General features: G+C 34.0%; 1 protein-coding gene across 2 annotated transcripts in view; it reads right to left on the bottom strand.

The window, feature by feature from the left end:
* LOC144956704 (ubiquitin carboxyl-terminal hydrolase 34-like) overlaps positions 1 to 25,180 on the bottom strand; it is a 71,965-nt gene extending 46,785 nt beyond the window's left edge. The window contains exons 1-25 of one of the 2 annotated variants that reach the window (XM_078887386.1): positions 24,986 to 25,180; positions 21,813 to 21,903; positions 21,023 to 21,422; positions 20,193 to 20,243; positions 19,543 to 19,692; positions 18,902 to 19,162; positions 17,057 to 17,115; positions 16,383 to 16,461; positions 14,486 to 14,578; positions 12,920 to 13,045; positions 12,503 to 12,611; positions 10,970 to 11,058; positions 10,001 to 10,280; positions 9,139 to 9,758; positions 7,563 to 7,765; positions 6,614 to 6,831; positions 5,611 to 5,732; positions 4,957 to 5,084; positions 4,602 to 4,691; positions 3,915 to 4,010; positions 3,082 to 3,164; positions 2,207 to 2,361; positions 1,703 to 1,813; positions 1,112 to 1,297; positions 436 to 639 (exon numbers count right to left, since the gene is read on the bottom strand). In XM_078887386.1, the coding sequence (XP_078743512.1) occupies positions 436 to 639; positions 1,112 to 1,297; positions 1,703 to 1,813; positions 2,207 to 2,361; positions 3,082 to 3,164; positions 3,915 to 4,010; positions 4,602 to 4,691; positions 4,957 to 5,084; positions 5,611 to 5,732; positions 6,614 to 6,831; positions 7,563 to 7,765; positions 9,139 to 9,758; positions 10,001 to 10,280; positions 10,970 to 11,058; positions 12,503 to 12,611; positions 12,920 to 13,045; positions 14,486 to 14,578; positions 16,383 to 16,461; positions 17,057 to 17,115; positions 18,902 to 19,162; positions 19,543 to 19,692; positions 20,193 to 20,243; positions 21,023 to 21,422; positions 21,813 to 21,903; positions 24,986 to 25,028 (4,047 nt within the window). In that variant the 5' untranslated portion in view covers positions 25,029 to 25,180. Of the gene's footprint in view, positions 1 to 435; positions 640 to 1,111; positions 1,298 to 1,702; positions 1,814 to 2,206; positions 2,362 to 3,081; positions 3,165 to 3,914; positions 4,011 to 4,601; positions 4,692 to 4,956; positions 5,085 to 5,610; positions 5,733 to 6,613; positions 6,832 to 7,562; positions 7,766 to 9,138; positions 9,759 to 10,000; positions 10,299 to 10,969; positions 11,059 to 12,502; positions 12,612 to 12,919; positions 13,046 to 14,485; positions 14,579 to 16,382; positions 16,462 to 17,056; positions 17,116 to 18,901; positions 19,163 to 19,542; positions 19,693 to 20,192; positions 20,244 to 21,022; positions 21,423 to 21,812; positions 21,904 to 24,985 lie in introns of both variants that reach the window. The other variant, XM_078887376.1, reaches the window with a different exon arrangement.
* Between the last annotated feature and the right edge of the window lie 466 nt (positions 25,181 to 25,646).

The following is a 25,646-nucleotide window of genomic DNA, read 5'->3' as shown; positions in this document are numbered from 1 at the left end:
TTGCATGAGTCTGAGGTCTTTCTCATCAGCGCCAATGGAGTGCAGTTGTTTTAGTATTTCTTCGTGGCGTACTCTATCAAAAGCTTTTTTGTAGTCGACAAAACAGAGGTACAGTGGGGTCTGAACCTGTATAGCTCTTTCACTTAAAACACGGAGGAGGTATATTGCGTTCCTTGTCCCTCTGTCAGGTTGGAATCCATATTGTTCTTCATATATACACATATAAATCATAAAAACAAAAACTATGAAAATAGTGCTCAACTTTTTGATAAAAGGAGCTATCTATAAAATATTTCAAGTATAATTATGATCAACTTCTACAATATTGTTTCGATTATTCACTCTCATCAGGAAGTGAAAAAAAAGCTAACCAAGCTTCATCAAAAAATATAAGGGTAGGACAGGATAGTTAGTTAATAACAATATCATAAATACCTTGTCTGAAAGATCTGTGGTTTGTAGATATATGGTAATGATGTGAGGGCAGGGTGTGTGTTGATGGCTGGCTATACCTACATCAATGGTGGGGTTCAAGTCCCATGAATGAAGGTGGTAGGCATAGCGTTGACGGAAGGCATCCAAATGATGCTTGCAAAGTACCAGACCTCTCTGGATGACTGGGAGCTTGGAGACTGGATCCTGAAAAAAAAGTTTGGAAAGAGAGTCGTTCAAAGAATATGTCTTGTTTCAAAAGAGAATGAGACTTCTTACAATTATTGGGAGAGAGAGAGAGATCAATACACAAGAAAGACTACAAAATGTTGTCAGACTACAGAATATATGGCTTTCATAATGTTAAGTATTTGAAGTTGAGAGATATGATCTCTAAAATGAACAAAATATAGCACAATGCATTCAAGCACAATTGAACTAGATCTGTTTGGATTCGAGTTGAGTTGCTGGAGTTATCTGAAACCTTTTTTACATTTGAAAATTTCCTTCTCTTCACAACTGAATAACTGAATCAAGGTAAGAGCTTTTGTCTATGATTTGTTCAAAATGATGAAGTGTCCATTAATGAACAGGAGCAAACTAAATTCTACTCTTTACTTCTACCTTACTAACAATAGCTACATTGACGCCCCTTTAAAAACATAATGGAAAAACGAACCTCTTTAACAGCATTGAGCGTCTTCATCAGACTCTCCATGCACCTCTTGACAAACTCTTCCTCCTTGTCTAATGTGCCAGATCCATAGTTAATGTAGTAGTTGTTGAGAATGTGGATGGCCTCAGCAGACACAGACTTGTTGTTGGCTTTCAATGCTATCTCCCACAACTGATCCATCCCAGTCTCCTTAAGAATAATATGTGGATCAATTAAACATCATCAAAATTAATAGTTGTCTTTCTTTAGTCTTGCGTTCTCTTTTAAATTATTATTATAATTATAATTATTATTTGATATAGCGCCAGTATCCACAAATAGCGCTCAATACACAATAGTTTCGTGTTTTTTTTTGGTATCACACAAGTTCATTCATTCGACTACAAGATCACCACAACAGTCACACACAGATCTTTAAAAAGAGATTTTCAAAAATATCAAGCTAAGTACACTTTCAATATAGTCTCTCACTTAATAAATTTTAAGTTTCTCAAATGCAATGAGGAAGCATTGAAAAATATCTTTAAAAAGAACTAAGGCTGTTAATACTCCATCACATGTTTTTGTTGTTGTTGTTGTTGTTGAAATTCTTACCTGCTCCGCTGGAAGAGATGACTGACAATTGACCATACTTGTGATATTAGACAACTGCTGGTACAGATTCAATCCAATCATGGGCATTGTCTCTGCTTTGAGCAGTGGCATCTGTAATAATTACATAAAATTTAAAATGTATACCGATATTACTTGTGTTGATGTTAAGAAAATATTCCAAGATCTTGTAAGTAACTGGTTGCTTAGGCAAATAATACATGATATGATATATTTTAAAGTTCCAGACCTTTTGTCTTAACTTAGTTTCAACAGAAATGAAAATCAGCTTTCTATAATTTATTTGTTGTTTTTTTTTTACAATGACATTGGTTTTTAGAACATAAATAGAAAGACATAAAAATAATTCAGAAAAATATCTTTCTAATCTTAATGTAAATATAGACACAAAAGGTATTTTTTCTTGTAGCTATTCACAAAAGAAATGAAATTTCATTTAAAAAATAACTGACAGCAAAAAACGTTTTAATCAGAGTATAGCCCCACCTTGTTGATAAAGATGTGTCTGAATGTATCGAAATCTAAGGCATGGTTCTCTTTCCCCCTGGCTTGGTCATAGAACCAGCTAAGGCAGTCTTCACAACTCTCTGGGTTGGTTGCCAAGCACGACCACAGTTTGTCTGTCTGTGCTTGAGTTAAGCCTACCAAATAATGAGATCGACACCATTAGAAACTCAGAGAAAAATACTAGTTCATACAGATTGTTCAATTGCAAGAAATTCAAAAATTAAATTTTTTTAAAAAGCCACCGGTCAATATCGTTTTGAATTCTTCACATGTTGTGGCCTTCATCTTTTTTATAAAAGACTCTTAGCATTTCAGGACCAGTGAAGAATATTAGAAAAAAAGAGAATAATACTATTACACTAAAAGAGGAAGAACTATTTATATCTTTTCCAAGAGAGCTTAGAGATTAAGTAAGCTATATGATGTCTTTATTTTCGAGAGCATGAGCTGAATTTTAAAATGAAAAAATATCAAATTATCAATCATTCTTATATATTAAGTAAAGAAACATATCAATAATTAAATGTCTGGTATGACAATGACTCTGAGTTCCGTAGCTCAATAAACAGAAAAGGTTTCAAATTTGTGTAGTTGGTTTGTTTTTGTGTTTTTTTTTATATCTGGCCCCTCTGCATGACCGAGACTTTTACATTAGATAAAGTAATTTACAATAGAACATCATCCTATCCAAAAGGTAGAAAGCAAATGTTAGTGTCTAGTCTTAGTTAATGCCCCAGAAACTGGAACAAAGTTCCATGTATCTGATGGATTTGAAGACTCCTTGTCGACAACAACTAGCAACTTGGCCACTTTGTTATTTATTGGAGAAATGATGTATCAAAATTAAGACTTACAAAAGGAATCTGGAGAATACTGTGATGAAAACACACAACTCAAGAAAACCAAGCGGGCTGAGACTTCCTCCTTGTATGTATGGCTGTATTTTCAATGATAAAAAAATATGGGAAAAAGTCACAGTAAATGGCAAATACTAACAAAAAATATTTTCTTTCTTTTAAGGGACAGTAGCCTTAATTTTCATGAAACCCATGTATAGAGTAGATTTGAAGTCATTATATTATCTTGGCTAAGATTTTTTTCCATGTCTCATTGATTACAAACAAATTGGAATATCACGAAATGAGCCGTGAAAGATGGTAAGGTATGTATATATGACAAATGGGTAGCTTTCTGCTTTGTTTAGTTAAGTCAATCGCATTCCAAGTTATAAGCGTTTCTTTTTTGAAAATATATCATGTAACAAAGTTGAAAAATAGACTTGAAAATTCGTAACGTATGGCGACACAAAAGATTATCTGAGGTGGAACGCATAAAAACCTATCCTTGCCTGAAGTTGGACCAAAATGCACATGCTATTTTGAGATGGAAAACTGTATTGCTTCATCTTTTGGCAATGGTATGGTCAAAAGCATTATATATAATGAAATTAAACAAGTTAACATCACTTATTTTCTCACTCCTGATCTCACCATAGTTCATTTCATAATTATATGACTTAGACCAAAGTTTTAACAGGCATAATTATATGGACTTAAAAAGATAAAAGAAAATATACTAGTCAATCATTAAGCTGAAATTAAGGATAGCAAGAAAAAAAAAATTAATAAAAAAAACAACATCAAAAAACGAATCAATACTCTTTAACACCATGTGTGGTAGGACTTACTGGGAGCTCCAGTTGCTTTTGTCTTTGGAATGACTTGTGAAATGCTCAAGATTATTGAAAAAATGACTCATCATGTTTAAACTTCTTTCTGCCCATCTGAAATACGTCAAAGCAATAACAATCCAATATCAATAAGAAAAAAAATATATTGTTAAAGATTGGATTAAAGGAATGTGATTTGATAATCCTGTCAATTATATTTTATTAAGATATAAATACAACCATTAAGTATTCGTCTTGACAGATGATTTTAAAAAAATAATTTTTTATATTGTTGCCAAAAGTGTAAAAGCAATTCACCTTACATTTCAGATTGTTAAAGCATATAAAACAGATTGTTCACTTGTTAGAACATTCATTCATTGACAACTGCCGTCATACAAATAGCATTGGAGATGAGTTCCCATTGTTCTTTGTCGGAAATTCACTTTCATTATATTATGCTCAATGCAACAAGTTGTTTGTCAAAGCCCATCCTAAATGATCGTGTTTTTATCTGAATTGCCAGAAAGTTTCTCATGGGATAATGAAAAGGAAGGTAATAATAACTCACTGCATGAGTATAAATGCTGTTTTCTGAAGTTATTTGTAACAGTCTAACTAAACACCTTTCAAAAAATGGATAAATATGGACTTCCTTAGTAAATCAATTGTAAATAGAATCTGCAGGTATATTTTATAACTTACTGCACTGCTTTGTATGAGCCTCCAACAGGACGAATATTATTGAAAGAGCTGAATATCTTTGTCAACAATCTAAGGGACACAACAACAGATCTGAAAACAAAAATAATAAATATTATTGGCAACAAATTCTTGAATACTTTTGATCCGGGATGCAAGTTGCTAACTCCTACTATATCGCTGCTAGTATTCGGTTGACTGGGGATTCATTCACTTATTCATCACAGCCCTAACAGCCAGTATCTGCAAAGTCATTACAAATGAGGGAAGAAAGAAGGAAGAATAAAAAACTTTTATGAGATTTGACATAAAATGAATAAAGGGGGGAAGGGAATCTCCTAAGCCATTTTTTCCTTACCTATTTTCACCAAGGTTTTCAATGATGGCCTCGATAAACTTGGTCCTGATCTGTCTGTCATTTGAACAGCATAATAAAGTTGTCAAAGCTTTTTCGGCCTCACTTGCAATTCCTTCTGGTAGAAGTCGCTGGAAAATATAAATCAAAATAATGAGTCATTGTAATCAAATATTTTTCAAAGAAATTTTTTACTTTCACTCTTTCCCTGCACTTCAAATCTTAGGGTAAATTCAACTGAAAACATGTTAACAATGATGTAAGAAGTTATGTCAAGCAACAATTTGTCAAATATGAACAACAGTGAATTTTTGAATTCCCAATAATGCTATTATAAAAATTGAGAATTGAGTGAATTGATTAATGCGGTAAAAATTAACTACTTATAAATAAATATAATTTAGATGTAAAAATATCAATCCAAAAGAATTAAATTAAAGATAAACACGTTTTTAACAATATCAATTATTGATGGAGCCATTGTCATAACTGGATTGGAAACAAAACAAATAAATGAATCAATGACTCTATACTAAGAGACTGGAATAAAAGAGGTGCTTTACTGCAAGTGCAGAAAGAAAGTTAAGTAATTAGATTGTGCACATTATAAATCAATGATATATATTTAAATCTAACAAAAACAAAAGTTATATTTACCGCCATATTGTCTTGAACAAGATCCCAGAGTAATGTGTGTCCTGGTTTGCAAACATTATCCAAGTGAAAATCATAAGCTGGGCTTTTCGGACCTTGTTTTGGACGACGATCATTATATGTACCTTAGGATGTAAAAAATGGAAGAAACTAAAGAGCATACCACTTTGAAATCCTACTGATAGGCACAGGCCTACAATAAATCTAATTCTCACAACATAATTTTATTTTCTGTATTCATCAATCAATTGCATCTAATTGCAATTGCAATTAATCCCCTGTAACATATCAATATAACTAAAATATAACCCCCCCCCCCCCCCCAATTTCCAATAAAAAAATAAAAATCAGCTATCAAAACAAAGTGGTGCATGATAAGTGAAAATAAAGCTCCTACGGAGCTAACATAAGCCAATGTATGATAAAAACTATTCATTTGAAATAACATACATGACTAAATAAGGTAAAGAAAGGAATTGTTATTATCAAAGAGTATGGACGATAAGAATGAAATCCATCTGATGATTTTTCAAAAGGGAGTTAGGAGAGTAGATGAAGTCAAGGAAGAAAAGGGGAAAGGAGAGGAGGACATTTAAATATATGAAACACATATGACGGTGTACTGTATTTCTTTTAAATACAAAAAAAACAAACTAAATGGGGCAAAAGAAAAAATCTAGAGCAAGAAGAGACAGTTTTCAAGGTGAAAATAACAGATGTGAGAGATCATTTTTCACAATTGGGACGAAGGGAGGAAATTTAAATATATGAAATACATATGAAGGTGTACTGTATTTCTTTTAAATACCCAAACACAAAATAAATGGGGCAAAGAAAAAGTCTAGTGCAGGGAGAAACTGCTTTCAAGGAGAAAATAACAGATGTGAGAGATAATTTTTAACAATTGAATAAATTTTGGGACTTTTTTGCATTTTTTTTCCTCTGGTGGGGAGAAGAGTTAAAGAAGAAATAATGAAATTATGAATGTTTAATAGAATCATCTTACCCCTCCCATGGTTATGGTAAAGAGAAGACATATGACCATGACCAGTCGGCTGGTGAATGTTGAATCTGACATGGGCATTGATTTGTGCCAATTCCTCTTCACTCAACCCTTCCTCCCCATCAAAATCAGCCATGTTTTTCTCTGATTTGTTGCTAATTCGCGAGCTGTGACAGCTTCCCTCATCATCATCTGGACTCAATATACTAAGCCCATATGTTCTGAAATAGAGCCAAGATATCATGGGATGAGTCTATGAAGATGTATATTAACTCACTCAATCCTAGAGAGTTTTGATACTTTTCAAAATCGGAAAAAATGTATTAAAAATGAGCATGTACATAAATAGCTTTATTCAACTATCATTAACATGCAAAAACTAAAAACATTAACTTTTGGCACTATGTTTACAATTTGTCTCAGAAAAATATAATAAATAAGCATGGGGTAAAAGTAACCCAGGTAACCTACGGATATGGTTGGTGTTAGGGTTGAGTGAGTTAATAAGATAGATTCAATTTCATAAATCCTTTCTCAGCTTTACAATTTACTTGTGATACATAAAAGTAATACTTTATGTAATAGTACAAGGATCTTATAAATATAGATTCTTTAAGTTTTCACACATTATAACAAGGTATGATGACAAATAACACCAAATAAGTATATTTCCCATGAATCAATAAGTATAATAAGTTGCATTTAAATTTAAATAACTATAGAAGCAGTCAAAATGAAGCAAAATTACGAATCCATACCCCCCCCCCCCCCCCTCAAAAAAAAAAAAATAATAAATCAATCACATCAACTGATCCTTGATCAAATATGAGTAAACTTTTTAATGTGATCACAAATCATTATATAAATAAATTTATATTCAATGTTTAATCCCAACACTATTTCATAATTTCTATTATTTTAAGTCTATTTATATATTTTGTAAATAAATTACCCTGGTTTGAATTCCCTTGTAGCCAAAAACGTGGGCAAAAGTTCCTTCTCAATCTCCTCTTCACCTAACAGCAGATGATGGTGATGGCCATGTCCACTTCTAATTGCTCCAGGGGTAACCACATGGCCCTGATGTAACTCCTGCCACTCTTCTTCACTCATACCATCCACATGTTTAGCATCCTTTTCCTCCTCATGTGATACCTTTAGAAGAACATAATCAAATAAAATAAGTTTGAATTATAAAAAAAAAAACAATATATAACACAATAGATTGTATTGTATAAATGTTTTCATTGATTTCTCTTCAGCTTTTAACAAAATATATAAAAGTTAGTCCCCAAAATATCATATTTGATGGCACATGACTGTATGGTATAAAGGATTAATTTGGCTGAATTTAAAAAACGACCAATACATCTGAAAAGTGACATTAAAAAACTGAAAATGCTATTTTAAATTTTTTTTAACAGTTCTAGTCATTTTCCAATCATAAAATCTAATGACCAAATAAAGGATCGAAAAGGGGAGCTGTCAAATTCTAGATGTAAACGGAGCATGTTAACTAATGGAAATTTCCTTGAATTCTCCTCCTCCAGAGTTTCATCAAATTTGCGCAGATTGATTGAGTAGGCTCTTTTAGTTGAGAGGTCATTATATTCATTCTTTTTGTTTGAATTGATCATAATGCCCCAGCTGATTTCGAATTTAATTGAATGAGTGATGTAGTCTGTCGTAATTCACTGTCTTATTTTACCCCTTTATTCATTATGAAAATTGCATCAAGATTGAAATCAGAAATTAAAAATTCCAATAACATAAAAACAAGAATAATTATTGTATAATGCAGACAAGATGGACATCAATTCCAATTCATGCATTGTGCACGCATTGCTCAAGATTTATACCCCCATGATCCATAAATCATCCTGCCTTGCAATACCACCTGCTGCGTTCTTTCATTTTAAAGGTGGATAAGGGAATCTCATGGAGTATAGTCAAACAATGGATAGGATGAAACGTCAAAATATCATTGGAACAGATAAAAATTCAATTCAGACCCTTTGTCACTGACATGTATTGAACTGCACTTTAAAATTAAGTTTTTAATTTATATTGATAATTTCATTGCGCAAAATTATATTTTAACTTCCCCACTAGCTTGCTTTTAATAATAATGCCTTTATTTGATCACTTATTTACTTTATTACTTACCAGTACTTATCTATTCATTCATTCACTCATTAATTTACATCAATATCCTTAAAATTGACATAACATTTTAATTTACAACCTGTACACAAAATTGGGGAGGGTGAACATATAAGGTATGAAGTAAAAATCATTGAAGTCTCAAAAGAGCTATTCAAAAAAAAGTTGTGATAGATATTGCATGATCTGCTAAAATAATTATAGAAATGGTAATCATGCCTATGGCTACTCAAGAATTTAATATTGTGGTCAAATTTAAAGAAAAATGTTTCACCCACTCAATTCTATTTCATAAAATCAATCAGGCAACAACAAAAATAAATTTTGAAATTCCATCTTTTCTTTTATGGTAGCATTACACTTACATCTTCCAATGCCTCTTTGATTTCCTCGTCATCTTCTTCATCTTCATCTTCTTCTTCATCTTCGTCATCATCTTCATGGAGCTCAGCCAAGGAATGTTGGTCTCCTGAATCTTCAACCAAAAATTCAGACCCAGCAATACCTTTTCCTTTCAATAGTTTTTCTGCTTCAAGTAATTCCAACTCTTTTTGTTTTCTGCAATGGCTTCGGCGATGATGCTTTACAGCTTCGCTTTCCTCATTATCAGAACTCACTTCCTCTTCATCATCATCTTCATCCTCCTCATCTTCTTCCTCATCATCATCCTCTTCTTCATCATCATCCTCATCAGTTGGGAGTTCCTGCAATACTGCTTTCTCCACTGCATTTACAACCTCAATCTTTTTGTCAAAGCCTTCTGGAGTCCTCTTTCCTCTTTTGATCATCCTCCTTGGTACAGGAATACCTTCACTATTAACAACAACATCAGCACCTCCCTCATCTTCACTCGACTCCCCACAATTGTCTATATGGCCTTCAGCATTTTGTAAAGGAGCATTTTTGCCCATGACTCTTTGGACTAAAGCACGGAATCTGGAATTGTCTTCATCTTCTTCATCCTCATAGCTCAAATCTGAATGACCTAAATGATTTCAAGAGAAAAAAGATATGACAGCAACAAAATTAAATGATTTTTACAGTCATACAAAGCAAATGTATTACAAAAAGAATCCCAACAAAAAATATATATCAAATATATGTCAAAATTTCGAAAAATTGCCAATGATATGAATAATAGAGAACCATCAATATTAAAATTTTTTAAAAACAACAAAGCAAAATTTAATATTCACAGTACTCTCAATTTAAAATTTAGACTCTTACCCTCAGCAGAGCTATCTGAAGCCATTCCTGAGTGGTGCACAGTGACACGTGGCTGTTGTCCATGTGGCATATGATGCTGGTGGTGAGACAGGTGGTGATGGTGATGATGGTGGTGACGATGTTGATGATGCAGATGATGGTGATGGTGATGGTTTTGGTTTAAGTGGGGGCCATGTTGAGGAACCATTTCTGACGTGCCAGCACAGCAAGGCTCCTCCTCCATTCCCAATGTTGCAGATATATCCTCTCCTATGGAACCTACTGTCAAATCAGAGTTGTGCTGCAACATAGCAAAATACTACAAATTAATCAACTGAATAAGTTTCCATTCCTATTTAAATATCTTCATACCAGCATGAAAAGTTGAGCAAGCATCAAAATCCATGAAAGAGCGGTAGAACAAACAATGCAAATAGTTCCTTCTTGATCTTCAAGTTGAAGGACTGACAGGAAAACAAATAGCAAAACTGATTACCAGGTAGCAAATGAGATGACCCTTTGACTGTTTAAATTCAAATGAAAGTAATGAACTAACCAGAAATTTTCAAAATCAAGAACTATATTCTGGTACTACGGAGAGTTATGCTGCTCAACTCAACATGCCAACATCAAGTATCATCTGTTACATGTAATTTCACATAAAGAACACTGTTTTGAAAACAATTTTTATTTTTTTTTTCCAACAATGCAATGATCTAAAGAATATGCCTTTGTTGTTTCCAATGACTTAACTGACAATGAATATTGTTCACAAGAAGTTTTGCAGACATGTCTGAAAAGCAGCTCGAAGAACTGCTGCTCTCACTTTCTTTACTTCACTAGTTCAAAGAATGATTAATAGCTAAAAAATTACTTTACTCAAACTGAGACCAAATTTGGCTGTGTCTGTCAATTGATACAGAGACCAAAAAAAAAAGAATTTAAAAAAAAAAAAAAAAAAAAAAGAGAAAGGATGATAAAAAAAATTACCCTTTGCATCTTTGATGGTGGAGGAACACCGCTGTCATCTGATTCACTGTCACTTGTGCTGATCTGGTCTACTGTAGTTTTTACGGCTCCTAAAAAAGGAGAGAGAAATGGCGAGGCAATGAGATTACAGCATATGATAATCTGAAAAGTTGACTGTATTTTCTCATTATGAACTGACAGCAAATGTTTCAAAAGGAAAATATGCCCATTTGATAGAGAATATCTGAATATCTGCAAGACCGATCCTGACATCTCTCTATTTGAACTTGGTTAACCTGGCTTCATATCCATATGCCAGATCCCTATGTTACATCTATACATCCAAAATGATGCCGGTCTTGAAACCACAATAAATTTAAAATATTTAAGCTTCCTTTTTATAAGATGTCTTGAAGTAAAATTACAATACAGTCAAAACCTTTTCTTTGGAATGTGCCATTATGTGGAAATTGTTCCAATTAAGTAGTGTTTCAATAAACCAATTACGGCCCTCAATATTGGAACAATCTATCACGATTAGACACATATAGTAACTCTTGTAACATTGTAGTAATGTAGTAATCGGTGATGATAATGCTACTTTGATAAAAATCAGGGTAATATATCAGTCCATCAGTCAAACCCAAAGTGAAAGCAAAAATAACATCATAACATAGTTACATAATATTTAGTAATATATTACTACTGCTTGTGTACATCCATTAGATACACCTTTACCTTTTGTAAATTTCAATGAACCATCCTTTCATACCCACTACAGCAATTAATTACAAACTTTGGCCAAAAGGCCAGATATATTAATGTCCCGACTGTATAAATCAGGCCACCACTTCTTTGTCATCTATGGGTTATCCAGCTTATAAATTAAGACTCATGAATCTTTAATAAATTGCAAAACAGTCTAAAAAACAAAAACAAAATAGAGTAAACTTAAAATCAGCCTTTGAACATTTGTCTCATAAGTATCAGTTTCCCTCATCCATCACCCGTACTAATTGCCATTAATAACTTCCCTCTTAAATAAGACATTTATCATCTTGGGTAAATTATTATTAATAGGCCAAAAAAAAAAAAAAAAATTAAAAAAAAAAAAGCTCTGAAACCTATTCCAATTAACAAAGATGCATTCAAATTAACCACCTGAAAAGACACGACACACGAGAGAGATATGTACTGGAGGGCATGGCGGAGGGCAAAAGAGGCAGAGGAAGACCACAAAGAAGATGGCAACAAGATATACAGGAATGGCTCAACAACGGCGTGACGGAATGTGGCAGATGGGCACAAAACAGAGACTTCTTCCGAAGGACTGTGTGGGAGGCTACGTCCAAGTGATATGCCACAGAGAGAGAGAGAGAGAGAGAGAGAGAGAGAGAGAGAGAGAGAGAGAGAGAGAGAGAGAGAGAGAGAGAATCACGTGGAAAAAAATTCTGTGATAGACAGCTCATTCCAATTAAAGGGATTCAATTATCAGCTTCAACTGTATAATATTTTAATACAATACATCAACAACACTTCTTTCTTTGTACTCACTCCTAGGCCCTGTGACTATTGCTGTACTGGCCATTTTCCTACGGTAATTCTCTTCTGCCTGAAATGCTTGCCACTGGTTTCGAGTCAAAATTGATGACAAATATAGCACCTGAAAAGCAATAAAAGAAGGAATAAATATCATGAGATAAATCTAATAATAAATATATTACAAATGACTAATTTCAATTTCTCAACTTTAATCAGCACGTGTACCACTGATTATGAGACAGGACCAAATGACTTAATATAATATCATTGATTTGTTTCTTTAACTTAGAGAAATTAAAGGTTCTTGCAACACAAAAGACTACTCAAGTAAATGCAAATCAAGAGGGAAGTGTCGGCCAATATAAATCATCAAAATATCTAAACTTTTGCATAAATGTATGATGAGAATGAAAATTAAATTTGACAAACCGATTCATTGTAATTGGCAGGATCTAATTTTTCAATAAGATGGCGGAGATGACGATTTTGCTCAGGCTCAACAGACTTGATCAGAGGTAACAGAACTTCATAAACTTGTTTTCCACAATGCTTCAGCTGTAATTAAAAATAAATATTAATATATTGCATATTTGTTCAGGTTTTAGGGCTTTTACAGCACTCATGATACTTTAAAATCATTTAAGCACCCTATTTTAAAAAAATAACAATAAAAGTTGACTTACAGAACTGATTTTTTTTTTTTTAACTTACCAATATAGTAAGCAGGTGATTAACCATGATCATAATAATGAGTGATTGCTTCTCAGAGAAATGAGTAAGACAAATAAAACAGATTGACAAGGGGAATGATTTACCAGAGAATAGGGCTTGTGCAGAGAGAGAGAGAGAGAGAGAGAGAGAGAGAGAGAGAGAGAGAGAGAGAGAGAGAGAGAGAGAGAGAGAGAGAGAGAGAGAGAGAGAGAGAGAGAGAGAGAGAGAGAGAGAGAGAGAGAGAGAGAGAGAGAGAGAGAGAGGAGAGAGAGAGAGGAGAGGAGAGAGAGAGGAGAGGAGGAGAGGAGAGGAAGAGAGAGAGAGAAGAGAGGGAGAGAAGAGAGAGAGAGAGAGAGGAGAGGAGAGAGAGAGAGAGAGAGAGGAGAGAGAGAGAGAGAGAGAGAGAGAGAGAGAGAGAGAGAGGGAGAGAGAGAGAGAGAGAGAGAGAGAGAGAGAGAGAGAGAGAGAGAGAGAGAGAGAGAGAGAGAGAGAGAGAGAGAGAGAGAGAGAGAGAGAGAGAGAGAGAGAGAGAGAGAGAGAGAGAGAGAGAGAGAGAGAGAGAGAGAGAGAGAGAGAGAGAGAGAGAGAGAGAGAGAGAGAGAGAGAGAGAGAGAGAGAGAGAGAGAGAGAGAGAGAGAGAGAGAGAGAGAGAGAGAGAGAGAGAGAGAGAGAGAGAGAGAGAGAGAGAGAGAGAGAGAGAGAGAGAGAGAGAGAGAGAGAGAGAGAGAGAGAGGAGAGAGAGAGAGAGAGAGAGAGAGAGAGAGAGGAGAGAGAGAGAGAGAGAGAGAGAGAGAGAGAGATGAAGAGAGAGGAGAGAGAGAGAGAGATGAAGAGAGAGGAAAGAGAATGGATGAATGAGTGAAATTGAAAAAATTATATGTGATAACAATCAGTTTTTGAATGATAGTGATTCACCAAAGAGTGGACATGCAAATATTTGCATGCAAAACTAGAGATGTTGGTTTATTATCACTGTTATAAAGAACAATTAAAAAGGAGCACACAAATGTTTCCGGATTTGGTAAAAATCACGCCTAAATATTGACATGACAGTGAAAATTTCACAATCCAAAGATAATAGTATTATGGGCAAAAATCAACTTAAAAAACGATACTGATGACAATGTTTGATGAAAATGACGATGAAGGTATAACCGGAATAATAAAATGCAATTAATATTTGGAGGATAGTTGACAAATAGTGAAATTAAGAATGAGATAAGGAATCTCCTGATAAAATCAGGAGAGTTGGCAGGTCTACTCATAGTTTTTAAAAAACCTCACCTGTGCGGCAACCCATATACAGTCTAAATGCTGGTTGGTAATGCGACCTTCAGATCCAAGGAAATTCAAAATGATTTGACTTTGTTTGATGATCTGAATTTGTAAAAATTAAAAAATGTTAAATTAATTTTGATCATCCTATAATGCTTAACTAGCTCCTAATTACATTACACTTGAAAAGAAAACAATAAAAACCAAGCCAAATATGCTCCAAGAGCGTAAGTTTCATCTGACCAATGAACCAATACTTTGCTGTCAGATAAAATTGTATAGAACCTGTTAATTTTTAAACAATTTGCAAAAAAAATTTAACTCATACAAAATAGTGATAATTTTTTATTTCTTTTTGAAACTGGACTTTGTTTCATTTGAAGCCTGAAAATGCAGTAAGGAGAAAAGCATAACATAAAAGGGAATAACTAGGTATCTGATTTCATGCCATCTATTTTCTGAGAAACGTTGCTATTGGATGAATGAGGCAAATGCAGAGATGCCAACTTTAAATTTGACCCACAGGAGTTTCAGACACCACTCGTAGGAATTTCAATGCCGAAAGAGGAATTTCCGCATAAAAGAAAAAGGAATTGGAATGGTATTTGGCATTGTCTTTACATATCGTATAGTTCTAAATAGATAACTGATTAGAATTATATTATGATACATAAAGACATTGCCAAATATAATCCAGAGCTGCCAACCCCATCTGATGAGAATGTGTACAATAGGACCTCAAAATGGAGGAGATTTCATAAAAATGGGTACAATCCTGAAATCGATGGAAACTAACCATTGTGAAAGTAAGAGGAAGGTATACTAACATAAAGTCACACCGCACAAGCTAAACTGCAGCAACAATGATGCTCCCAAGACTATAATCCAATCCTTTCAGAATTCTACTCCCAACATGAAGATCATAATTTGTCAAAAAATATATGAACATCCACCTTGTCACCAAGGTTTCTCAATAGGCTAATAATAATATGAATTACAACTAAAGAAAACTGAAGTGACTCTGTACACTGAAAATGGGTACAATCTTGGGGGAAATGCGTACAAGCGTACAATCGCTGAAAATGCGTACAATTCCGCATTTTTTGCAGTAGGTTGGCAGCTCTGTATAATCCCAAAGTTTCCTCATTTCAAATGAAGTAAAGCACCAAAACCTTATGGTAGAAATTGTAGTACTGGTGGTAGTGAGGATGATGTGGTGTTGGTGGTTGTAGTAATAGTGGTAATGATGATGAAGATGTGATAGTGGTTGTTGATGTAGTAGTAGTAGTAGTAGTAGTAGTAGTAGTAGTAGTAGTAGTAGTAGTAGTAGTAGTAGTGATGATGATATGGTGGTGGTGGTGGTGGTTGAAGTAGTAGTGGTAGTGATGATAATGTGGTGGCGGTGGTTGTAGTAGTAGTGGTAGTGATGATATGGTGGTGGTGGTGGTTGAAGTAGTAGTTGTAGTGATGATGATGTGGTGCTGGTATAGTGGCTGTAGTAGTTGTGGTCGTAATGATAATGATTTGGTAGTGGTTGTAGTGATGTTGTGGTGGTGATGGTGGTTGTAGTACAAATGGTGGTAGTGATGATGATGTGGTAGTGGTGCTAGTGATGATCATGTGATGGTGGTTGTAGTACAAATGGTAGTGATGATGATGATGTGGTAGTGGTTGTAGTAGTATTAGTGGTAGTGATGATGTGGTGGTGGTGGTTGTAGTAGTAGTGGTAGTGATGATGTGATGCTGGTGGTTGTAGTAGTAGTGAAATGACAATAATAATCTAAATGAATTTGAAAGGATGTAAAGGAAGATGGGGATAGTACCAATGAGATTTTTAAAAAGGCAAAAATATTAGAAATGGAAAAGTCAGTAAGGTGTAAAGAAAATAATAATGGTAAATTATTACCTCTATGTGTAAATTTGGTCCAAAAATCTGTTCAACTATTCTATTCTCCAAAAGCCACATTGCCATTTGCTCTCCAAATCTGAAAATAATAAAACCATAAATCTTGAAATTTCATATAAACTAAAGGACTAACATATGACTTTAAAGTTCAACAAAATAATACCAGAATGTTTTTTCTTAGTTACAAGTCGGTTGCAGTGACTAAAAATCATTGGTTCATTCTTATTTTAAAATTTTTCGAAAGAGAGTATGAAACTCTCAATTTTAAAAGTTTACAAGATAAAATAAAAAAAGTGTAGTTACAAAATAAGAAAATGCAGAAGTATATATTTTTTTTGTTATAATGCAATATATAAGTTCATTATATTTTTGTTAGTTATTTAAAATTTATATCACTAAATGTGTTACAAATTCATGAATTATCTGACGGATTCTAGAATGACTTTGAAGTATCTAAGTGAGAGTGGTGATAAATTGTATCTTATTGTTGTACTGTAATCCTACGTCATTGCCATTGAGCTCTTCTAATTTTTTGTTTTTGTTTTCCACTAAATCTTTAATTCAAGCAGACGTTCTCTCATGCTGTTGTTTTGGTTGGTATTGTTAAAAGGGTAGTAAAAAGAGACAATAAATCTATCCAACATATTCAATGCAAACAGCCAACAACTGCATACCTTTCGACATCTTCCATGGCTTCATTGTTTAGGTTATCATTGTATGCACTGATCATCAACTGTAATGTTTAAAGATATAGAAAAGAAAGTAAAAGATATTAAAACTTAGAGGCAATATCTATATAAATAGCAGAACAGCAGTCTGCCTATTAAAGCAAAACATAGTATAAACCAAAACAAAACAAAAAAATTGTGGAAACAATCAAAAATTATTATTATTATACAAATTTTCTTTTTAAAAAGAGAACTACTCAATTCCCTATCCTTGAACTTGTAGGGTAAAAGGGAAATCCTCTTTTGATAAAAATCTATTACAACTGAATTTTTACGAGGATAATCAAAAAGAAATTTTCCGAGGATGAAAAAAAAACAAAAAAACAAAACAAAACAGCATGAGAATATTGTTTTAGGTGCTTTTCAATCAATACATTACAGGAATGTGAACTCCTGCAGAAATTGTAAATAGATATTTTTACATGTTTTGTTTGTTTGTTTGTTTGTTTTGTTTGTTTGTTGCTTTAGGTCTCTTCCAACACAATTGAGGTTATATGAGAGACCGCTGAAACAAAAAAACAAGCAATCTAACAAAAATAGTACAAATGTAAATCAAAATCATAACCTAAAGATATCATAAGCTAAATTATAAATAACCAAGAACAAACAGGCAGAAGATTTACAGAAAAAAAAATATCCCCTGTCAAAAATACAATCACAAACCAAAAAGCAGGATAGCTAGTAAAGAGAAGAAGAAACGACATCACTATCGGATCGTACACCCATGCGAACATCATAGGTATATGATCCAAGGGTGATGCTCCCATCCAACCACCCGCCATATTTTTACATAACAAACATGTAACTATTATGATTTTATAAAGATTTTATTACAACAGTACACGTTTTGAGCAGCTATGGCCCCTCAAGGCCGATAAAAATTGATAAAAGACAGAAACGGGCGCTTAAATGACTTAAACAGTGTCGAAAGCACCTAAAAACAAACAAAAAAAAAACAATCAATACATTAAAAACCATATTCAGGGTGTCCAGGTATCAGGGATATTAAAAAATCCTACCATAATTTTTTGCAATCAGACATTAAAAATAACGCGAAGAGTAAATTTCAAGACATTTATTTATAATGCTATCAATCTTACCATTTAAAGGAATTTCAAGGAAGGACAATTCAGGACATCATGGCTCGAGACTGACTATGCCAAGTAGCTTAGCATTTATTTGACAAAATTTTGTTTACTCATATCAAGAAATATATTGGGCCTACCTTCGCTACACTACACACATAAACACACTATAATATTCTATTCTATTTACACAATCAGTTTTTAGATTCTATTTATATACACAATGGCAGAGCAAGTTTCTACTATCGTTCCTTTTCTTCCCTTGCTTTCCAAAGCAAGAACATCCAGTTCCTTACTTCTAAATTTTAAGCCTCTCCTAAGTGCATTGCTCCTAACCAGGAGAACATGTTGCAAATTAATTGTCTTAATTAAACTTCAGGCTTATAGGCCTGATATAGAACCTGATATTTGCTCTAATACAGAACCTGATATTTGCAACTGCCGACCAAATTGTCATTTATCCGACTTAAAGATCCATTATCTGACCTAAAACCAACTTATCTAACTTGCCTGGACACCCTGATATTTGATGCATGTGCAATGGCAAAATCAGCAAATGGTAGAAATTACAGAGACAAATATTTCCACTAATTTGTCTTAAAAATTAAGAGATAAAATTGGAAATCTTGAGTCATATCCAGATACAAGAACTAAATCCCCAATAAGGGGACATTCAAATATTAAAACACTGATTCCAAATACTTACACTGATCTGATGTATGCTCCCAAGCCTAATGGTCAAGGTTGTACTTGTGAAACATTTGTATACCAAAGCCATCGCATCTTTGTCGAAAGTCATCTGGGTGTCTAGTGGCTCTTTAATAGCTGACCACATGAAATCCATTGTGTTATGTGCTGCAGCCATTCTCATATCAGACTCAGACAAGGTGCACATGTATCTTATAATGGGAAGGCGAAGTTTTAAAATGCAGGACATCACAGTTGGTGTGTTGATCCATCGTCTCATCTGTTAATTTTTTTACAATAGATTAATAGTGATAATAACCTCAATTTCAAATTTTACGGATAAAACCTCAAATTTCAGAATATGCTGGGCAAACAGTAAAGTCTTTAAACGTTTTTTTTTAAAATGGGGTGAAAAGCATAGAGAGGGGAAGGAGTGGGGGAGAAGGGGGAAGGAAGAGGGAGGAGTGACGGGGTTGTTTGGGCATGGGTGCACTGCAAAAAATATCTGCCCCTGAAAGTTTGGCCGTCTGAATTCCCAGCACTGAAGGATGGAACAAAGAGGATGCTGAAGCATTGACAGGGTGGAGGAGCAGAGTCCCTTGGATGCCTTAAAATCAAGTGAAAAACAAGACCCTAAAATTTTAGAAAATAAATACTTACATGTGTCAAAATGGTGATGAGAGAATGTACAAACGTCAATGGGAGATTTTTACTGTTTGCCTTCTGAAAGCACTGATTCATAGCCCCAATGCCATTGCTATCAATAAAGAAGCAGATATTGCGAAGCAGCAACACTGGTGAGTCAATATCCTGAAAATAAAAGTCACAAGAATATCACATCACAAAGCTGATATATAAATCACATGCATGGGTGAAAGTTACTCAATGATATTAATCCTGCAAAGGCAGGTGCTCAGAAAAAAAAATCCTGCAACTACCAATAAGAGGAAAAAACAGAAGTGCGGTTAATTATATAAATGCCGTTTTTTTTCATTTTTGAATTCCGGCCAGACAAAAAAAAACAAACGGCGAGACCTCTTTTTCAAAAATATAAATCCGGCCATGCCGGATTTTTCCGGCGAACTTTCACCCATGATCACATGACAACATGCATAAAATATGAACTGGAAAAGAAGTGCAAAACTCATTAAGATTCAATGCTTGGAGTATCAAGATCTTCTACCAAAAAAAAAACACCCTAAAAAATGACTTATCAAATATAACAGGTACTCTAGTAAATTTTGATGGTTGAAAATAAGCATGGTCGTAGCCGGTTATTATTGAACATATTTCAAACACATATAACTTACGTTTATTTCACAATAGCTGTGTAAAGCTGTGGTCTCAGCAGAGGAAAGATCCTGTCACAAATAAAAATAAAAGAAAATATACATAAAAATAAATATTAAACATCAGACTTCTTATTTGTCAAAATTGTGAATATGTCTAGACTGTGACAACCTCAACTTAGAGTAATAAAACACTGGTACTGGTGTGTTGCTCTAAATTCTGCGCAATACAAATACGATTGACATCAACAGTTAGCAGCGACACTCAATCCTCAGCTTATTTGGCTAATTTAAAAATACCTCAGAGGCAGGGTTAATCAATTGTGCATTCTGGATATGACTCATCAGTTTTCCAATACTATTTTATTTCCTAAGCTTTGAGAAAGAGGTGTATTGAAGCATAAGGTAGACCAGTCCAACCAGCACATTTTCCGATTCATGTGGAGATCATCTTTTTACAAAAATGAAATCGAATATAATTGAAACAGTGTTCACAAATATGCTTGGCTGGGGTGTTTGGATATGTTCAGACTTTTTATAATAATGCACAACAAACTTTTACAATCAGAAAAGCATAAAAAATTTACATTTTTTTGACATACAGAGATATTAATAGACTGAGCCAGCTGGTTTGAAAGTATACAAAGACGAAGAAGAAGGAGAAGGAGAAGAAGACAGAAGAAGAAGAAGAAGAAGAAGAAGAAGAAGAAGAAGAAGAAGAAGAAGAAGAAGAAGAAGAAGAAGAAGAAGAAGAAGAAGAAGAAGAAAAAAAAAAAAAAGAAGAAGAAAAAGAAAAACGAAATAGGAGAAGAAATAAAAGATGACGGTTAAACATTAGTAAGTCATCTTACCTCCATGTTATGGGCAATCATCATCTTATAAGCAAAGTAAACCAAAAAGTTTGACTGGAATATTTGATGTAAAAAATCGATAAGTCGCCGCAAGTCCTCAATGCTCCAATCATACCAGATACTGTCGATGTCGATGGGTATAGTGTCGTCAATACTCTCCTCCTGTTTTTCATTATCCTCTACTGCTGACTCACTATTCCGCCTGTGTCCATCTTCATCTGTGGACGATATGGACAAACTTCTACCTGATTTAGCTTCCTCCTCTGCTTTTGCTTTGAGCTTTGCTGGTAAAATGTCAGGGAGACACTGCATCAGCTCCATCCCCATGCTCAATATAACTTGAACAAGGTTGGTCACTTTGTCAAAATTCTTGAAGTCTTTATATACACACAGGCACTTCCTACAAGTCGGAACAAAATTGGATTTTGTTTATAGATAGCATACAGTTATCAAATCATTAACATTGACACGTTTTTAAAAAGATCATGTCCTATGCCTATCAAAATACTAATAAACGTTACTTTTTGTCTTCTATTTTTCTTTTTTGCGGTAAGTTCATTTGTTTTTCTGCTCTACTTTCTTTTTTGTAAGGTTTTTAGGGCTAATCTCATTGTTTGACACAAATGTTTTGGGATGTAACTTAATATTTACTTCGATAACATTCTAGAGAAAACCTCAATTGGGGCAGAATGAAAAGGGAGCATTGAAAAGAGAAAAATTATCTAATATACTAGTGGTGAGAAACTGTTGCACTGAATATTATCTGACAACACACCCTGTGTATGCTTACTTGTTATTTGAAGCACCTGCATACTTGATAAAAGTTTCCACTTCATGTCTGGTGAGCTGGGAAGAGCCTCCAGTTACATGGCGATTGTGATCTGTAATTTAAAAGCACAAAAAAAACCTACACAAGCACATATTTAACCTTATATATACACTATGCACATCTATACACAATATCTAACATAACTACTTTCAGTTCTTTGAAAATATTCAAAGAAGTCTCTTTTTCCTCAATTTGCTTAGAAATTAAGGCAATCTGAACCTCCTTTTCCTTGGCCAATTTTCTTTTAAAGCAGTTGCTGAGGTGATTAAAGCCAACTGCTCTTTCACTCCTATGACTTTTTCTTTGTCAGATTTATTTTCTCTTTCCTTCCTTAAATACCAATATCAACTTTTCCCTTCTTTCAGACCCCAAACTCCAAAATGTCAGTAATAACAAATATGATTAAATATGACTCCTGGTTAAGCTGTTTGACTCTGGCCTGGGTGGACTGGAGTTTGAAACCAAATTGTAACAATTTTAAAATCTTTTTTTATTTATTTCTATTTTATTTATTTTGTATTTTTGTACTCTCATAAACATTAATATCATTCTCGCACAAAATATACAATAAATTAGTGGGTCCCTTCTCCACTGGAGATGACTGCTGCTAGCTGATGATGAAGATTCAAAACTATAAAGCAGTCAGGCTGTAAATCGTCTGAAAATGTATTTTAATCATCGGTGGTGCAATCAGTGTGAATATTTTTTGCAAACAATGTGACACCTAACACCTGCTAAAATAATTTCCACCATAAATTTTGCAATTCATCAGCAATTGCATAGTTTGGAATGTATTTTTGGATAAAACAGATGCATCTTTAAACGACACCTCTTAATTTAGGCCTCTTAGATGTGATTGTGCCTTCAATTTAAAGACAGGCCTGTAAATGGCTGATGAAAAAACTTTTTGAACACGTGAAAATATACCAACAGGACAAAAATACAGATTAACAAACACAACACAGATATGACACATCAACTGACTAGTCAAATCACGTCATTTTTCCCCATCTCATTTATAATAAAACAGCAAGTCCTTCTTTTATGCTACAAAAAGAAAATCCCAATTATTTGAGAGAGTACACACATTGCTGGTCCCAGGTCTGAGTTAGTTGTAAAATGAAAGGAAGAGAACAATTCCTACTGTTTTAAGGATGTGTAGCGCTTGACACGAGAAGCTGCTTATCTTCATTCCTGTTTGTGTTAATTTTTAGGCTGATTCTTTTGTTTTGTCGATTCATTCTTCCAAGAAGAAGAAGAAGAAGAGGAAGAGAAAGAAGAAACTGTCAGCGAGAAATCGGCAATCTACATTACACGCATGCAGCATCGGCACTGAATACTTGGGAGAGGGGCCACGTCCTGTGGATGTGCAAGCGGCGATAAATGAAAATATGAAATTATAGAAGGAACAAAATTGATGTCACTCAGCTCATTGTTATTGTTTTTAGCCAGCCATTCTTATAAGTAGTTCTCACTAAATTCTAACAGTCAGACTATTAACGATCAAGGGTATACATAGTTGGTATGTTATATCCAACTGGCAGATATTATTCGTAATTTAGCTTCACAAGCAGCATTAATAGCTAACTGACTGGTCTGCTTTGTATTTGACTCCATTTTTCAAGGCACAGAAATAAAAACTCCTTTGTTTTTCTCTTATGTTTGATTTGTCTTTTGACAAGGCAGACTTTTTTCTTTCTGTCTTCTTTTTTAATATTTTTTTTATGTCGACACTTGACAGACTTTATCGAGCAAAGTTGTACAGTCGAAAATCTGACAATTGTCGGAAGATTTACAGAGAAATCTTTTTGAAAAAACTCATATGTTTCAACTTTCTTTGCAAGTTTTTGATTCTTCACAACTTTATTGCAATATTACTGCCTCTTTGCTTGTTGATTTAGCTCTCTTCTGCCATGTCTTGTTGACATGCTACGTGCTCAATTCTGAAATTGAGCAATTCTAACACTCTAAATGACTTCAATGATGTCAAATGAAGCATTTCGACATTTTGACATCTGCTTAAAAGTTTCGATAACTACTGACAATCATCCATCCTCTCGGGAAGAATGATTGTTGTGTGAATGATTTACATGAATTCAGTTAATAAGAGACGACAGTTTCAAACTCCAGGTTCTATCATTATTTACAAACTTTGGTTTGTTTTGGTTGAAAAAGGTAGTTTTAGTTTTAGTTTTACTTTTACATTGAGGTGGACAGAGATTAAAAGTAAAATGAGACATAAATGATAGTCACAGCGACAGTTGCTTCCAATTTTCGGGATAAATTTTAGCCATCGCATTAGGATTTCATAAGATAATCATGTTTAAGTTTTTAACAGATTATTATTTTATGACAAAATACTATCCAACCATATAAATGGCAATCAACACTTGAACTCGCCATGACCTTTTCATTCAAAATTAGGGTATTAGTATTAGTATCTATTAGTTACTTAGATCAGATTACATCATGCATTACAAAAAGAAAGTGTGTCCTAAAAGTAAAAGACATTAATTTTCATTTAAATTCCTCTGCTGAGGTCTTTTTGTATAAAAATATAAATATAATTTCAAACATTACTTTTGACTTTTGATTTTGAAATTCATTTTTTTATGAATGATTGAAATATTGAAAATGTCTAGTCAGTCTAGTGAATGTAATGTGAAGTTGGAGTTGGAATTTGGACTTGGAAGTGGAAGTGGAATGTATTTTTTTTTCTTTTTGGAGAAGCAAATGTATCTCTAAATTTAAATTATTTTTAAAGGTAGGATCTAATCTTTTAACGGTCTAATATTGTGTTATTTGTGTTTATTTTATATACACGATTCCGGTCCCTTTTGTTTTATCGACGGTCGTGAAAGTGAAAGGCAACAGTAATTCAAATCAGTCATCGTTGACTAAAATTGTCGCTTATGATTGTGTAGCACGAAATAAAACACACATCACTCTAATTCAAAGAGAAAACAAGAAATTAAATGAGCCCATGATAAATTCATAGAAAGTAAAACATATCAAGAAAACTGTAAGATCGCAATCCAAAGTACCCGGCACTGATCATTGTTGATGGCGTTGTTTGATTTTGATTTCAATTCAAAACATTACATTGTTTTAGTTCTTTGCTCTCATTTACTTACGATTACTAATTAGAATTAGTATTTCGCTGCACTGGTCACACATATTGAGCTCTTGTTGCTATGATCCTTAACTGTATAGATTTACATTTTTATTTGTTATTTTTGCAAAAACAAAAACATAACAAAATCCTTTATGGTTTATTTTCCTTCGCTTTTTATTTGCCCCAACTAAAATAAGGCCCATTGCGCTTGCGCACAGGAAACAACGACTTGATATAATGTTTCTGTACAAAATAAATAGTATCATTAGATAATTCCTTTTTGGTCCGTAAATGTGATAAAGCGTGACCTTCGTTATAGTCACGAAGGCCACGGATAAAGTGTGCTTGCTTCGTGCGTGTGTGTGTGTGTGGGGGGGGGGGGGGGTCCGTGTGTGTGTGTGTGTGCGTGCGCCCGTGTGCGAGTGTGTGTGGGTAGTAGTATCGAATGGCTACACCTCTATTTTGAATCTTTTAATCCATTCTTCAAATTCTTTTCCTGCCTTATAGGCTGTCTCGTAGCCTCCTGATAGGCTTGTCACTGGGCAGTGGATGACGATGTGGTCCATTGTCTCAGGGCCTCCTTGGCAATGACGGCATGCATTTGATTCTCTCAGATTCCATCTATGCATGTTAGCTGCGGTTCTGTCATGTCCTGTCAAAATGCGGTTGGAGGTGACCCA

This window comes from Berghia stephanieae, chromosome 1 (assembly GCF_034508935.2).
Source record: "Berghia stephanieae isolate SIO BIC M18660-M18661 chromosome 1, UCSD_Bste_1.3, whole genome shotgun sequence".
Taxonomy (NCBI): Eukaryota; Metazoa; Mollusca; class Gastropoda; order Nudibranchia; family Aeolidiidae; genus Berghia; species Berghia stephanieae.
This window is presented reverse-complemented; position numbering and strand designations above follow the sequence as displayed.